Consider the following 14,265-nt stretch of genomic DNA (forward strand, 5'->3'; position numbering starts at 1 on the left):
GCATTAAATCTACTACAGTGGACTATACAGCAAACTATAAAGAAGAATTTTGAATCCTGAGTCAAGAGATTAAGAAAAAGTATAAGTTTGAGTTATTTTCCTTCTTTCAAGATTTTTAAACATTTTCTCCACTTTTCCCTCAACTGCTTAAGTAATTATTGTATAATGTGGAAAATTTGGGAAATGTGAATATTCAAATCAAGACATTAAAATAATCTTCAATTCTACCACCTAGTGTAGCACTTTAAAGTTTTGGTAATTCACACCAGGTTTTTGGTAATTCAGGTTTTGGTAATTCACACCAAGTTTTAATATTATTTCATTAGTTCCTTAAAACACAATTTTTATGGTTTGTGTATGTTTTTTATCCGTAATATTATCAAACATCTTCAGAATTTTATTTATTCCTTCATTAAAATATATAGATAGATGTAGATTTAGAAACATTTTTGATAGATACATTTTTACTCTGGAGAATGTTGAGCCTAATGTGAGGTATATATGCATGTTATAGCTTGACACAGAATGTTTAGCTTTTTTATAGGCTCTTAATGTTCTGTATATTAAGAAATGGTAAGTGTTACTCCTTTAGGAAAGACAGCAACCTGGGCTTAATGCTGCTGCTAAGTTCAGAGCAAGGGGAAAAAATCATATCAAATTTCTTTCCCCTGAAGAATGTACATTTTCTTCAATCTCAGTTGTGGACTTTTAAAAAAAATTACACAGGTAACTAACTGAATGCCAAATTCCTCTTTAAGCATGCTGTAGAACAGAAAGAGCCTCAAAAGCATTCTGGGGTCTTCTCAGAAGAGTTCTGTCATGCCTGAGAGGATGTCAGAACATCCCAGAACAGTCTGGTGTCCATCAACACTGAAGGAATCCTGATATAGTATAATCACTTCCTCTGCAAGTTACGTAAGACCACAGTGTACCAAAAGTATTAGGGAAGGGAAAGGCATGCTGTGTGTTTAATAAGAGGAAGGAATGTTGTAGTCCTTGGTGTCTTGTGAATTTTATGGAAAAGGAGCATGCACTCCACCCTATCCAAATCTCCGCTACACTGCACTGTCGTATTTTTATCTTTGGGTTAGTGGCATGAATTGATTATAGTTTCCTAGTGCATCCAGCCAAAATGGGAATGGCCATCATTGAGATGCCCTTCTTTAGTGTTTCCAGTGGCATAATTAAAGAATATACCAGGTAATACCTTAGTACTGTTAAGTTCTAGACCTTCAAAATATCAAAAGGTATTAGAAAGTAAGAGCTATTTTTAGTATTACGCTTCCCTCAGCATAGAAAGAAAAACCATGATGGTCTATGCTGTGACCAGCTGCTTACTGCTTACTATTGATGTCAGATTGCTTAAAATAAAACAAAATTACCTTCATTTTATAGGGGAGGAATCTGCAGTAGAGAGAGATTAAATAACTTACACAAACTGCACAGCTAATAAGTGTCAGAGTCAAGCTTGGAATATAAGCATTGAGACTCTGTTTTTAACCATTTATTAAAAAAAAAAAAAAAAGAATCATAGTTGTCCATAAAAAATGTGCCACATAAAAACAAAAGGCAACATCGCCTTTTGTTTTCCACAAAACTCAGGTTTTATGAAAAGATGGCCTCAGTTGAGATCAGACTGCTGCATTTCTATGTGACTGTGTCCCGGTTACTTCATCTGGCACTCGTGTGGGTATAAAGAGAGTTAGTGTGGATAACTGATAGAAATTTCTTTGGTTCTCAACAGTGTAACATAGGGTAGAAAAAAATCTAATTCATTTTTGGCTGAGTGAGCCCAGAAAGAAGAAAATTAGTGCATTTTGCTCTAAGGAACCCTTAACGCTTGAGTTGCTGAAGCCAGAATCTTAAGATGGATAAAGAATAATCAACACATTCAGAGGAGCATATCTTGATTAGTGAAAGGATTCAAGATTGCAGAAAAATTTGAAGAGACTGAGTTTTGTGTTTCAGAGCCTTCAGGGTTAGTCTTCTCATAGCTGAAAAGTCAGGACCATGGTGTAGTATGGCTAAGAATGTTTTTGAGTAGCTCCCCCTGCTGAGACTTCAAGCCTAAGAATCTGTCCACCACCTCATGACTGTCACTGCATATTTTAGGGACTCTTCCCAAGTTCTCATTCTGTTTGTCTTCAAAACCTACCTATAACATCATATTCTCTCCAGTTCTAATTCTAGAGGGTTAGGCCTCTTTTTCACCTCTCTGCCTTGCATCTTCTATGTTTCTCAGTCAGCTCCTTGACACAAGTTCGAAATTCCCTTCTTGGAATTTTTGCCAGCTCTTCTGCCCTAATGTCAGGTTTGGACTCTAGGAAGCCTAGCCATACTCAGAACCTTATTCTTCAGTATAATAGAGGGAAATTAAAACACAAAACCAATGAGTAGGACCAATAGCAGGCAGATTTCCTTCAAGCACATAGGGAGGTTGGATTCAATGACTTCTGATTATATAATTTGGAAACTTCAGTTTTCCTATATTGGAGAATGGCTATAGTTTAAACATACCTTTTTTTCTTTTAGATTTTTCAGTTTCTATAGAAAAAAATCAATTTAAAATGTTTTTTAAATCAGAATTTTTGTAGCCTTCTATGCTTTAAAGGGAAGATGTGGATATGTTCTTTAGAAATCCAATTTTTACTAATAGCTTAAGAACCTGCCATAATCAATTTAACATTTTCGATTGCCTGTACATTGTCATGTGTTGATACAAAGTGTACCTTTGGGAAAACAAATAGTTCTTGATATAATTATTGTGTAGTTTTATTTATATACAGACGTTTTGTTGTATGCTTGGCATTTGTCAAAATCAATTGCTACAAAAATTGAAAAATGATCTGGCATAGGCATGTTATAAACAATTTTCTACTCAGATATTCTATGTCAGGGACCCCTGGATGGGCAGATACTGGACCAGAAGCATTTTCCATCTTTCCTCACAAGATGTTTCAATGTGGTCCATTTTTAGGAAGAAATACTAAACTATTGGGATTCTTGATAAATTCTTTCAGGATAGGGAGCAAGATTGCACATGCTTATAACCAACTTGGTGCCTCTTGCTTTTTTGCACATGGTAAAAACTTAGGAGTATTTGTGGAATCGTTGTATAAAATCCCACTGTTTATTTCCTTCTTTATCAGCCAAGAAACAAACTAGACAAGGTTCTTAGGATTCAGCTATATCTCCAGAATAAGTTATAGTAGATTGATCATAGTGTAAGATTCTAATTTGTGGTGGTTAGTTTTCTTTTCCCACTGCTGTAAAAATATTATATAGTTATTGGCCAGATATGGTGAAAATGTAAAGCAGTTCTGCATTTTTAGCTTAACCAAAAATTAAGTATATATGAGACAAGATTAAATGAAGAATTCTCTGTGTAATTCTTTAACTAGAGACATTCCAGAACTACCAGAGCGAGAAGAAGGAGAGGGAGAGGAAAGTGAACTTCAGAATGCAGCATATAGCAATTGGAATCAGCCCAGGCGGTAAGAATTTTTTTCTTTTGCCCATTTGGTGTGTTTAAAGAAGGAAGTGTGGTTTCAAGTACCAGATTATATCTTGTCATTTGTGACCTTGGACAAGTTGTTTAATATTCTTATCCCTCTATTTCTTCATGTGCACAGTGGAGAAAATATGAATGCCACACAGAGTTAAAATCCAAGAATCTGGCATGTAGTAGGGACAAAACAAAAGTAGAAAAAGAAATAATGTGTAGGTAATTGGAATGGATATTTTCTGTGTAACATGAAATGTTCAATTAAATTTACCTGGCATTTGTAGAAACTAGATATTCAGGTATATATTAAAAATGAATGTGTGTGTGTGTGTGTGTGTGAGTGTGTGTGTGTGTGTGTGAGAGAGAGAGAGAGAGAGAGAGAGAGAAAGGGAGGGAGGGAGAGGGGGAGAGAGGGGGAGGGAGAGAAAGGGGAAGAGAGGGGGAGGGAGAGAGAGGGGGAGGGAGAGAAGGGAAGAGAGAGAATACCTTGTTATTACAGGCTACTTATCCTAAGCAATACTCTTGTCTTGCACCAGATTCATATATAATAGAAAACATGGTTGTCTTAAATATGCTCAGATATATTAATGTGTTTTAATCATTAAGGTACATTAAAGTGTTCATGCTGAGTGTAATCAACTTCAATTTAATAGGAATGTATTGAGTCCTGACATGGAAACAGACCTAAAGCTGATGATTTTGTAAATAGCAGAGAAGTAAATATAAGATATAAATCTTATCTCTAAGGAAGTTATATACTTGGCTGGGCAAGATATAGAGACAACGTGAAAAAAAAACCAGTATAAGATATTTTGCATTATATAAGTAATCATTGGATAGCATCTCCAAACAAATCTATTGGTAACCATCCTGATGGTTCCTTGCCTTTAGTAAACATTGTTATTTGTTACACAGAATAAATAAAATTCTCCAAGGATGGAATACAGTTTAATGATTTTCCCAGTTGAAAAATGAACTTGAGCCTCTAACCATCATATTTAATTATTTTAAAATACAGAAATCATCATTTTCTGTTTCTTTCAGAGAAGCAGTAAATATTTATTGAATGAGCTTTTATTGAATTTCTTCAAAAATATTCAGTTTGCTTAAAAAAATCAAGGTTTCTGCATAGCACTACCCACATTAAGAATTAGTTTTAGATCTATGTCAGAAAATAAAAGGTATCCTATTTATTTTAGACAGAGGCAGAAGTAACTTAAATATAATTATTTTGTAGCAGATGGTCATATGGTTAACTTAAATTTTGTCAGAGGACAGTAATCAAGGGGAAAAAGGAAGATATGTTGGTCAGTTTTTTAACAGCATTATGAGAGGGAAAATAATTCTTAAAAAGCATATGCTAAACGTGAAAATAAGTAAAAGCTACATTGGAATTCTGGCTTTGATGTTTTCTAAGACAGGTGTCTTTATCTGTGCTAGGTCTTAGCTGCTTCATCTGTAAAATGGGGTGTAGGCAGAACTTTTTGAATTTGGGGAAAGAGCCAGTGAGTTAATACACCTAAAAGCCTTAACATAATGCTCTGCACAGTGAGTTCCTCATGGTTTGTCTTGTCTGTAGTAATGTGATATAGAATACTGATAACTAAGCAAAGAGAAGATACCAAGCACAGGAATCATTATCATTATGTAGCTCCTTAGATAGACAAAAGGAAGTTTTCATAAACCCTTCTAAACAGTATACCTTTTGTTCACAACTGTATATAGAAGCACTAAGGTACTTTTGGGGAAAAGTTTATAGAATATAAGGAGAAAGCTTACCAGAATAATAAGAACCTTTAGTCAGCGAGGAAATGCTTCATTTCATCCATTCATGAAATCTGCAAGAATTTACTTCCTGTGGAAATAGAGAATAGTATTATTGAATTATAAATTTTAACATTGTAAAATAGGTTGTATTACTGTTTGTTTTACATGTGATTTTCATTTGTAGAATTAATACTTTATGTATCATTTTCCACCTTTCTTAATTTTTCTTTCAACCCAGTATTTTGGAGATCTATCATATTTAATACTTAATATTTTATTCATTCAATTTGGAATGGATATTTTATTATATTTAATGGATAATTATTATTCTGTTGCATTCCAATGCGAATATACCAGTTTACCCATTCTCAGGTTAATATTTGATATTTGCTATTACAGTAATTCTGTGTAGTAAATATATCTATTTGTACTTTTGTAGGAAACTTTATCTAGCTGTTTATCCAGAAAAGGAATTACTGTCCCATAAATTAATATATTTTTTAATTTATTAAATCAGTTGTTAAATTGCTTTTCATGGTGGCCATACTAAGTTTTCATTCTGTTTTAAATATATGAGTTCCTTTTTTTCTATATCCTTGTTATCACATCACAGAGTGTTGTTTCAGTCTGGTGGATGGAACATGACACCTAGACTTAATAGACCTATAGGTATAGCAGCATCAGTGCGGTGGGGTGCACCTCTACTTGCATCAAATGAACTGAATTTTGTATTTTCTTCCATTAGTGCAATAATCATCATCGGCAGCATTCTAGTAATAAAGCATGTGACGGTTGCTTACACCATGTCAAACCTTTTCTTTTACACTTATATGCTTTAAGTAATTGGTTGTATAACTCTGATTATTTGTTCCATTTCATAGTTATGTAAGGTGATCAATGTTATGTGTTATTAAAGAGCAGAAGAGCAGACTTGATTTTAGAAACTCATCTTATAGCCTAAGCAGTCTAGCCTTTGAGCTGTGTTTTACTTTTACCTAAGTTTCATTCTTTATAAATCTATGTATAAATTTCCAGAAAGACTGCCTTTTTTACTGTAGAAGTAAAAATGAACCTGTTCTACAGTGTTTCTTCTACAGGTCTTCTTTGTCTTTCCCAGGGATATTTACCATTGCTGTGTTCAGTGACTAATGAATTATCACTGTGGTCATTTTGGCAGCTCTGTCTTTCATTGTCTTCTGCATTGTATTAAGAATTTACAGCCTTTAGATCTAAGTAGTATATTTATACCCTTGCTATCTGTACCAAACCCACTGAAGCATACAGAACTATTACCTAAAAGTTACTTCATCTCTCTGTGATTCTCCCCTTGTTTGTTAAGTGGGACTAGTCAAGACTATCCACTTTGTGGGGATGGTTTGAGAATTAAATGAAATGAATGAGAGAAAAATAATGGATAGGATTTTAACTAGTTTTTCCACAAACATTTTTCATGATCAAGTATCATGGTAAGAGTCTTTCAAACTAAACAGGTAAAATTTCTGGGATTATAGATTTTAGTTAAGAAAATGTACTGACCAAAGGATAATTGTATATCTGTGTCTGTGTTCATCTGATTCATTGCCCACTCTACCTCTTTGGAGTGCTTTTTAATCCCCAGACTTTTCTTTCTGGAACCTCCTCCATTTTGTAGGACTTCTTACTTCCACCATTCCTCTGAGGGAGCATCTCAAATGTCAATGCTCTGGGCATATTTGGCCATGCTGTCTTCTCCTGCCTAATGTCTAACACTGCCTTCTTTGGTGAGGCATAGAAGAGACTGCAGGTTACCATCACTTCCTTAAGCTCTCTGTTCAGTGTGTTGTCTTCCAGCACCCTCAGCTGCTGCCTCATCTCACTGCAAATCACCCTATTTTTGTATCCCTGCCTTTTCACTTTAAATCCATTCATAACTCTTACAACTATTTACAATTATTCCATATGAATCATGCATTTATTTTGTAGGTAGGGGAAGCTCTTTCAAGGCAGAGGAAGTAGCAAGTGCCAAGGCCCCAAGGCAGGAACATGCCTATGAATTTAAGGAACAAAAAGGAGATAATATGGTAGCCGAGTGAGAAGAGCATAGTGCAGTTTAGGGAGGTTAAAGAGATAGTGGAAGGATCAGATCATGTAGGATTTTGTCAGCCACTGTTATTCATGCCCTGACTATTAATGGCCAGGTCTGCCTTGGCAGGAAAGACTTCTACACAGGCAAGTTTCTAACATAGCATGTGCAGGAGTGTTCTTTCTCTGGATTTGGCTGCTAAGCTTAGAAGCTGCCATCTGTTCAGTGGTAGCAGAATTTCCTGATTACTTAATGTCTGTAATATTAAACCTCCAGCAAAATGGTACTTTTATATTGGTCTGTGCCCCAGCCTGGTGTGTGAGAGCAATATTTACTTATAACAAATCAGCTTCATAAATACAATAGTATTTACATCAGACTCTACAAAACACATAATTGTGAAAGTATGTAAAATCTATTTTATTTTACTATTAATATGCCATTGGTTTTAAAATATTTATCCATTATTATTTTTAACCATTTTTAAGTGGTTTTCACTCACATCACTATATGACCATCACCGCCCTCCATCAGTAGAGCTTTTTTTCATCTTGTAAAACTGAAACTGTGCCCATTAAGCAGTAACTCCCAATTCTATCCTCCTCCACCCCCTGGCAACCACCATTCTCTTTTCTGTTTATGAACTTGACTGTTCCAGCTGTATCATGAGTACAATCATATTGCATTTGTCCTTTATTTCACTGAGCTGACTTATTTTACTCAGCATAGTGTCCTCAAACAACATCCTTGTTGAAACATGTTTCAGAATTTTCTTCCTTTTTAAGACTAATATTCCATTGCATTATATACCATTTTGTTTATTCATTGCACTCATTTTGATGGATACTTGTGTTGCTTCTACCTTTGTCTATTGTGAACAATGCTTCTGTGGCATAGGTGGACAAAATGTCTATTTGAGACCCTACTTTGAGTTCTTTTAGACATATCCCAGGAGTAGAATTGCTGAATCATGGAGATTATATTTTTAATTATTTAAAGAAGCTATGTTCTGCTTTCCACAGCAGCTGCCCCATTTCACATTTCCTCCAGCAAGGCACATGGTCCCATTTTTCTCTTCAGTACTTCTAATTTTTGCTTTTTTGATAATTGCCATCCTAATGGGTATGAAATAGTATCTTACTGTGTATTGATTTGTATCTCTGCTAATTAGTGATGTTAAGCATCTTTTCATTTTTTATGGGCTACTTACATATCTTCTTTAGATAGTCATTCATTCAAGTCCTTTGTCTAGGTTATGTTCTGGATTTTAATCCTTTACCAGATGTGATTATCAAACTATTTTCCTTCTGTGTGTTGTTGTCTTCTTTTGCTTTGGACAGTGCCCTTAGATTTACAAGGTTTTCATTTTGATGAAATACGGTTTGTCTCTTTTCTTGTATTGTCTGTGTCTTTGGTGTCTTAAACAAGAAGGCATTGCCAAATTCAGCATCAAGAAGCTTTTTCTCCAAGTTTTCTTCTGAGAGTTTAAATTTTAATTTTTTTGTAGGGTTGAACTTTGGAGAGAACCAAGCAAATCCTTGGGTATCAGCATTGTTGGTGGACGGGGAATGGGAAGTCGCCTCAGCAATGGTGAAGTGATGAGGGGCATCTTCATCAAGCATGTTCTTGAAGATAGTCCAGCTGGCAAAAATGGAACCTTGAAATCTGGAGACAGAATAGTGGAGGTACCCTCCAGTGAGCTTTCTGTACTAAAGTTCACCCCTCTTCTCCCTCTGTGCCAATGGGTTGTCATCTTTACATGGTTATTCAACCCGGTGTTAGAGCATGATGTTTACAGCTGAAGCATTTCTTCTTCTTTTTTTTTTTAACGTATAATTTTATTTTATATCTATGATGAAAGATTGTTATTTTGATGTAGAGACTAATGTTTAGAGATACACTTAGCTACCTTTGAAAACATTGCCCCAAGGTCAAATAATTATGCTGTGTTTGAAAGAGTACAGCAAATTTCTCAAAGAAAAACTGAATTATTTAAAATTTTATGTGCACATATAAAATGTACATATTATAATATAGTTTTCCAATGAGATTTTATTTCCAGAAATACTTTATAATTATAATTTCATTGCAGCTAAACTTTCTCGGATGAGATTTTGTTCCACATGCATCTTTTTTGGTAACATCTTCAATAAGACATTGATTTTTTTTTTTTTTTGAATAAATGTTTCCCTCTGTCTTAGCTAGGATCCTCTTCCTTCTTGGAGCTGCACCATTCACCACTGAAGCCTGTGTGTGTGCATGTGCATAGGCATACGTTCACATGTGAGCACATGTGTGGGTTTTCTTATATATGAGGGAGAAGCAAGTAGTCAAGTTGCACCTAATCCCTTAGTTCAAAGCTTAATATTTTAGGCAGATTCATTTCCGATGATTTAGTCATTTACTCACAGAGTATTGCTGGAGCAGCTGTTGCATTCCAGGTGCTGTATCAGGCTCTGGATGCCTGCCCAGCAAGAGGGACAGATTTGGAAAGTAATCAAGTAACTTCAAAGCAATAAGATACATTATTTTATCAGGTTAAGCATAGTTTTATTTAAAATGGTAGAAAGGTAGGTATACCTGATTTTCTGATTTATAGAAGTCTAAAAGGGAAACTTTCAAAGAAAGATAACTTTATTATTATAATAGCCATTGCATTTATTTTATACATGATTATCTTATTTCTAAACACATATCATTTACACATTAAAATGCTTTAATTATTGAGCTGGGGTTGTGGCACAGTGGTAGAGTGCTTGCCTACCATGTGTGAGGCACTGGTTTCAATCTTCAGCATCACATAAAAATGAATAAAATAAAGGTCCATCAACAACTAAAAAAAAAAAATTAAATGCTTCAATTGTTTAGAAGGCTATAACACATCAACCATACTTTAAAATGAATCTTTTTAGGATTTGCTTATCTGGTCCTTCATTGATTATCTCTGAAAGCTGAAGAAGAAAGAAATTGAGATTTGAGAGAAAGCATATTTCAATTTGTTCCTTTTTTCTTCTCTGTAGCAATTTATATTGATATGCTTTCTCCCTGCTATGGCTTACCTTTTGTTAGGTGATATGTTAGTCCCCTTTTAAAGAACTGTTTTTAATTAGATTTCCATCTAAAATTTTCATTTTTAGATTATCAGTAAGAATTTTTTATGTGTACTTCACTATTGAAAGCCTTTGACTTAAGTAAAAATGTAGGAATTATTTATAATTATTTCTAGAAAGGATTGGTCAGAGTTTACCCCAAAATAGTTTTTAAATATATTGAGTTAAAGCATTCCTTTCAAATAAAAAGGAGATCATTTTTGTCTTGTAAAATAACTATGTAATTTAGCAGTGATTTGTGGAGTGTTTTATTTCAGGGAAATAAGAAAGCCTCAGGCCTCTATAACACTGAGGATCTTAAAATGTGCCTGTGCTACATTTCTGGAAATGTATATTGGTTAGGTGAGCAGAGACCTTCAAAGTATTCTATGTAGAGTATGGGGTTCTTTGGACTTGATCACAGATGCATTGGCATCCTGTTAAATTTTCCCACTACTGTAATATATAGTAGATATGTATACTCCCTTTTGTTTTATAAAAGCATAAACAAAACATTGAAAAATATATTGTTATGCCTTCAAGTATCAACCTGAGGTAGGTTTTCAGATAAAGATGATAATATTCTATACCAGGACCTAATAATTGATTTTCTTTTCCAGAATTGTGTTCACTCAGACCTTATTTGGTAATTGGAAATGATAATAATATCTACAGTTTTCTGACAGGGTTAGCATTTGGCCTTTTAAACTATTTTCCTTCTCGTTCATGTAATGTGTAAGCTGAGCTGGTCATCACCAGGGGCAAGCTGTGGTCAATAAAAAGTTACAAAATAATTTTTAAGCTGTTTATGTAGTAATTACTAACAAATGAGCACAATTTCTTGGCTTCTAGCTCCTGTCATGTCTACTGCAAAGATTCCTTTTCAAAACTAACCTTACCATCATCTGGTTTTTCTGAATATCAGAATTTTGTTTTTAACTTCAACTTCTTGTACAGAGAGAAATAAACAAAGCATTACCTACCTACTTCCCAAATCCCATTCTATATTGAATTAGGAAAAATTCAGTACAGTGACTTTTATGATGAAGACAATGCTGTTAGGTAGTTACCTCATATTATTTATTTAATGATGCTGATTTAAAGAACAACTGAGCAGTGTAAGGAATGCAGAAATCAAGCTTTCATTCCAGTTGCTTAGTATTTCAACTAACGATCAGAGTCAGAAACCTGTGTCCAAAACAGGGGCCCACAAGTCTGATGAACAGATGAAACGTTTTGCAGTCTCACAAGTAGTCTTAATTATTTTTGATACTGAACCAGATTTTCCAGGAGCCTAGCCAAGGATCCTCAAAACTGGAGATCCACAAATTGTTCTTTTGTTCTGTAGCTTCTTGAAATGTTAAGCTGAGGCCTTCCATTGCAGGTGGATGGAATGGACCTCAGAGATGCAAGCCATGAACAAGCTGTGGAAGCCATTCGGAAAGCAGGCAACCCTGTAGTCTTTATGGTACAGAGCATTATAAACAGACCAAGGGTAAGCGAACACAGAGGGCAAGGTAGGAGTCTCCAAACAGAGCTCAACTTGGAGTCTAATGTAGCAACTGCCAAGTTGTCTGTATGAGCAGATATGGATTCTTGAAGTTTCAAAGCCTTACTGAAAGTTTCTTTTGTTTTTTAAACATTGAGTTTCCTGAACATCCCTTCAACTATGTTTAATAAAGACTTGGAGTCTATTGAAAACTCACAGAAGTAGGTTTTACTGGTGACCATAGGTTTCTCGATGGTTAACTATTTTTATTCATTATAGACACAAATTATACAAGCTATTGAACAGAATATGGTGCACTCAGTTTAATACGGAGAAACTGAGGAGCAGGAAAGAATTATGTTTTCTTTAAACATATTCTCTATACGGTTTCCTATCTTTGATGTGTCTGCATCCCACTGGACAAGATTTCTACAATGAGGATATATATATTTTTTTATCTACAAGAGTTCATGATTGCTGTTTCTAGCCACAATCATCATATATAACTTGTCATTATATAGCTTATGATGGACAGAATCTGTTAACCCAGTTTACCTTCAGTCATCACAAGTAAAAGAGCTTTAAAATATATTTTAGAAAATATAAGTACATGAATGAACATTATTGATGGAAAAGATTCAAAATGAGGCTTCTCATATTTTATAAGTCCTAATGATGCTCAATATGATGCTGAGTTTAAAATTGTTCTTCATATTCCTTCTTTATGTTTCATTGAAAAAAATTCATATATAGCAGTTATTAAATATATTTGTGTCACATACCCCTGAGAAAGTTCTTCAGAACATACCCACTCGTTCATAAGTTTTTATACCATTTCTGGAGTTTCATAAATCTCCTGAAGCTCTTAGGGACTCCATTTCTGGATTGAATTTAACAACCTTTCTCATACTAATTCCCTTTGAATTATCTGCTTATAGTTTTTAGAGTTGGTTATCTTTAAAAGAAAAATATCAACATATATGAGGGAAGTTAAAGGCAAGATATATTGAGTTGTAAATTATAAAATTATGAATTTAAGATATAAATGCTCAAATGATGGATGGAAATTAGTAAACAGCCCTGTGTGTGAGACCAGTAAAAGTAGCATCAGCATTGTATGCCATGGAGTGCAGAGTGACCAGGTTGGTCTTACTGGTCTTCCTTTTGTCCTTTAGGCAGGTGTAACTCTGTTCTGGGTTCACTCTAAGGAACAAATTCAGTAGTTCTTAATGTATGCAGTTATATTCACATCTGCAGTTTTTAATCATTCAGTTGTTTATTGTTAGGTAATAATTATCCATTCAGATAGAAAATCTGCCAAATGGTAGGGCTGCATCTTGCTGCATTCTTTACAAATGCTATTCAGTTTGTTTAAATAACTACAAATCTTTATACATTTGTTTCAATTTGTTGTGTTAAACATAAACACAGCATGATAATGTTGGTAAATGGCTGTTTTAAGTTAAGTTTAAGCTATTTCTTGTGTGGGTGGGTGGGTTTTCTTCTTTTTTTGTCTTAATTTTTTTAATTTCTAATTTTTATCTCATTTGAGACACTACTATTTAATGCAGAATAGTTATTCTTAATATTACTTTAAAAACTTAAACTATAAACATTTCTTTCAATTGCAGTCTAGTGAGCTAAAGGGATATTGTCTCATATAACTTGAAAATATTTTTATTTTATTATCTGAGGTATAATGATGCCTAATTTTATTGTAATTATTCCATGAAAAATCCTTTTTTAAATGACGTGTTTAGTCAAGTTACACATATTTTGCTTCAGGAAATTAGAGTAACTTTTGCATTTTAAATGAGGTATACTTTGCTTCTATTGATTTACTTCCCTATGGAAATAATCATGTCTCCAGGAATTTAAAGCAAAAAAAAAAAAAAAAAACCACAATGCACATATGTGAGTTTCTTAGTGGTAAATGTTCATTTATTTGTGGATAGAAGATGAGGTTTCCTAGGAAATCTTATACATAGACTGAAAAGCCAGTAGGCTAAAAAGCCAGTTTATCTCTTTGGCCTTTAGCCTGTTCAAGAATGTGAACTTCTCAATCTGTTTGATAATGTCACATGTGAGATGCTTCAGAGTTCACTCTAGTCCATTGTCTTGATTGAAGAGGGGCTCTATTAATTCCAGCTAGAGAATGTTTTTGTGTTCTCTTTGCTTCTTCTCCATTAATAATGTTTCTGCTTTTATCAGCCTTTGAGACTATGAATAGAAGTTTATCATTGATTTTTTTAAGCAAAAAGTCATTTTTCTATATATCTTTCCCTAATAATATAGTGTCCTATATTTCATCTGCTGTTCTCCTGCTGTACATTTATTTACACTCTGCTATCAG

At 34.1% G+C, this 14,265-nt stretch overlaps 1 protein-coding gene across 14 annotated transcripts in view; it reads left to right on the forward strand.

Annotated features, from left to right (window-relative positions):
* The window catches only part of Mpdz (multiple PDZ domain crumbs cell polarity complex component), a 158,144-nt gene that overhangs the window by 105,394 nt on the left and 38,485 nt on the right, over positions 1-14,265 (forward strand). For 11 of the 14 annotated variants that reach the window (XM_076845967.2, XM_076845972.2, XM_076845971.2 and 8 more), the window contains 3 exons: positions 3,402-3,494; positions 8,842-9,019; positions 11,808-11,918. In XM_076845967.2, coding sequence (XP_076702082.2) covers positions 3,402-3,494; positions 8,842-9,019; positions 11,808-11,918 — 382 coding nt within the window. The remainder of the gene's footprint in view (positions 1-3,401; positions 3,495-8,841; positions 9,020-11,807; positions 11,919-14,265) is intronic. The other 3 variants (XM_076845978.2, XM_076845980.2, XM_076845981.2) reach the window with 1 other exon arrangement.

Source organism: Callospermophilus lateralis, chromosome 2, assembly GCF_048772815.1.
Source record: "Callospermophilus lateralis isolate mCalLat2 chromosome 2, mCalLat2.hap1, whole genome shotgun sequence".
Taxonomy (NCBI): Eukaryota; Metazoa; Chordata; class Mammalia; order Rodentia; family Sciuridae; genus Callospermophilus; species Callospermophilus lateralis.